This window comes from Teleopsis dalmanni, chromosome 2 (assembly GCF_002237135.1).
Source record: "Teleopsis dalmanni isolate 2A chromosome 2, ASM223713v2, whole genome shotgun sequence".
In the NCBI taxonomy this organism is placed as follows: Eukaryota; Metazoa; Arthropoda; class Insecta; order Diptera; family Diopsidae; genus Teleopsis; species Teleopsis dalmanni.
In genome coordinates, this window is record NC_051847.1 from 109,657,629 (window position 1) to 109,660,643 (window position 3,015).

Here is a 3,015-nt window from a genome sequence, read left to right on the forward strand (position 1 = left end):
TCACTTACGGATCAATAGTTTGGCAGAACTGCACAAAACAGCGTTAGCGCATCGAGATCCCTTATCTAAATGGTGATTGTCGACAATACTACTAAGCGTTATCAACACACTCAACAAGGTACAGCGACTTGCATGTGTAAGCATACCAGGAGCAATGATAACATGTCCCACATAATCAATTGAAGTACTCCTGGAACTCACACTTTTTTACATCCATGTACAATCACAAGCGAAAAGTGCTTGACATACTTAAAATTTCGAACAGCTCAAATAATATTTGATGCAGTAATCGCAGTGCGTCTAATTAAATTTTTTAATAAATATTCGATTTTTGTACATAACGTATTTATTGTTGTGTGAAAACGACACCTCTTTAGTTGTTAGTAAAGTATAGTGTTTAAAACTTATGTTACTTATTTCTTACAATATTTATTACAAACAAGTGCAAGTATCTATTAAATTCATGTTACTTAATTTTACAACAATCATTATTAAAAAAAACTCCAAATATATGTTAATTAAATATATAACTTTAAAATAAATATTAATTTAATAATCAATTTGTGTAAAGAAATTTGAGTTTAATATTAAACTCATGTTTACATTTTTTATAAGATGTTTTGTTATTAAAACATCATATATACGTAGAACGATTTGATGTCATAATATCAAGAGCAGCTACATTTTTCAACAGACATATTTGGTATTGTACTATGCATTAATATTTGGTTAAAATTAAAATATAACAAGCTTAAAGGACTCATTTTAGTAGGAGAACAGCAAGGTTTAGCGGATGTGGTTAATGAAGCTATGTGTGTATGTGTGTATTGTTCCAAGTAACCAACTTTACATTCTCCGTTGCAGAAATAAGCATCGAATGAAGTTGGTGCGACAACGAAATGCCATCCAAAGTCAGTGAAATTAACCTTTAAAGGATAACGGCAACAGCGTACTTCATTTTCACTTTCTTGGCAGTCTAGGGAAGTACTTCTTCTAATTCGGCGATTGTCCTTTGTATACAGTTCAATATGAGCGGACTATAAAATGAATTATTTATAATAAAATTTATATCAGACTATATTCAAAGACGTACATAAGTTTTGTGTTGTGTAGCATCATATGTGACAATAAAACGATGCATCCAGTAGTCCTTTCCTTTAACTATAATTCCGAAAGTTCTGTTATGATCTTCCATTAAATGAGCAGTAAGCTGCTTTAACTCTATTTGAACCCATTTCCCCATTCCATTTGGTATTTTTTGCCGTGATTCTATTAGTTTAGTGCTATGAGTGAATTCAATAGAATCTGAACATCGCGTTACTCTACTAATAATAATTATTATTTCTTGGAAATCTTTATGGCTACCTCTTAGTTTAACTTTTTCCAAAAAACTGGGGTTATTTATTCTTACCCATTCACGTCCTCTTATATAGACGTGCATTATTGCACGTGTTATAATAGAAGGATTATCAAAATTAAAATTTATTATTTCGGTTTTCCGATATTGCCTAGTATGTAAATCTGAAAAAAAAGAACAAATACTTTGTATCACACACCTCCAATTTTTAGTTAATTTCTGTATTATTTGAAATATATTGAACTTTAAATATGTTATTAAGAATATTTATTCACGTTGTTGACTTGATATTCAAGTTTGCAAATATGATTTTTATATAAATTTATCTTGTTAGAAATTAAAATATTAAAGAATAATATATTTAACTTACTGCTATATGTAACAACACCAATAAAACCATAGCATATTAAAGTGGTTTTTTTATGATAGGTGGAAAGTATCAAACCCTTGAACTTGAACTCACTAAAACAAGGAGGATCCCGACTACTTGTAAAATATTTCATAGCAACTGAAAACAGGTACTTGAGAGCTAAGTAGCTTCGGTAGTGTTTGCCAAATGGTCTGTATCCATAGTTCACACAATACCGAAGAACTTATATTTTGAAGACACGTATTATTTGCATCTGGAGCTGGTTCCGGATCAGTTGAAAAAAGCGTACAAAAAGAGGGAGCAGATGATTTGTTTATAGTAAACTATTTTTAACTTGCTATTATTACTAGCTTGCGCATTTTAGAGGTCTTAATGAATGAATGTGAGATTCTTAATAAGTAAGCAGTGAGCCAATTGCACATTTCAATGCTATTGGGACTGGTGCTATGATTATACGAGATGAACACTCAATTTTCGATGAAGTATAGAATTATATCTAAGTCAGATAATTCAATCAATCAGAGTATAAAAGTGGTGTTGTTAACACAAAAGAAGCCTAGGGCAAAACAATTCAATCCATGGGTAATTTCAATTGATTTAAGTAAGGCTTAAACTTTAACACTAAAGTAGTTGGAACAGTTTCTAATAAAAAAGTAGCACCTCCACTGCTGGAGTTAAGATAAATTTCAATGAGAATTTCAAACAGTTCCAGAAAATGATACACAAACATCTCATCTAAATGCTAAACTGAAGGCTTCTGAATATGAAACACCTTAGTGGATCCATCGGAAGAGAGGCTAGAATAACTCTACATTAGGTCAAAGGCATAAATGAAAGTGGCTACAAGGTTATGCTATGACAATTAATGGATGAATTTAATTGTTGAAGGCCCATAATTGGAAATGGCAGCTTGATTGGCTTGCCGCGTATGCTGTGTGCAAAATTCTGCAAATTTTAAACACCTGAAGTGTGCTGGTTCACCGGTTTGGCCACAACTTGAGGATGCGCCAAGTGTACTACGCATGTTAAAAGGTTACCAGATTGTTGAGATTACCAGATTTGTTATGCCAATTGTTAAGGATTGATGATGATGGTTACCAACTATTATTATTTTGTCACGATCCGCAGTTCTGTAGATTCCTTCTTGGTCCGCCATGTTACACCACGATTCTTCAAATATTATTGCCCTTACCCATTGTATTAAATTAAATGCATGTTCTGTCCTTCTTTATTTGTTTTTATTTAATTACTTAATTACACTTCACTTACTTTTTAAATTTTATGACTT

General features: G+C 31.7%; 1 protein-coding gene across 1 annotated transcript; it reads right to left on the minus strand.

The window, feature by feature from the left end:
• Positions 1-668: 668 nt before the first annotated feature.
• Positions 669-2,883, minus strand: LOC119675423 (growth/differentiation factor 8). The gene is made up of 3 exons (XM_038086620.1): positions 2,765-2,883; positions 1,094-1,508; positions 669-1,037 (listed from the first exon to the last, which is right to left on the minus strand). The coding sequence occupies exons 1-3, from the start codon at positions 2,881-2,883 to the stop codon at positions 669-671; spliced, it is 903 nt and encodes a 300-aa protein (XP_037942548.1).
• Positions 2,884-3,015: the final 132 nt, after the last annotated feature.

Bases quoted from the DNA above. Each gene is read 5' to 3' on its own strand.
- LOC119675423 (XM_038086620.1), bottom strand. From the start codon at position 2,883: ATGGCGGACCAAGAAGGAATCTACAGAACTGCGGATCGTGACAAAATA. The intron at 1,509-2,764 runs GTAACCTTTTAA...TTTACATACTAG, and splicing joins CTGGTAATCTCAACAATCTG to GCAATATCGGAAAACCGAAA. The intron at 1,038-1,093 runs GTACGTCTTTGA...TTCATTTTATAG, and splicing joins CTACACAACACAAAACTTAT to TCCGCTCATATTGAACTGTA.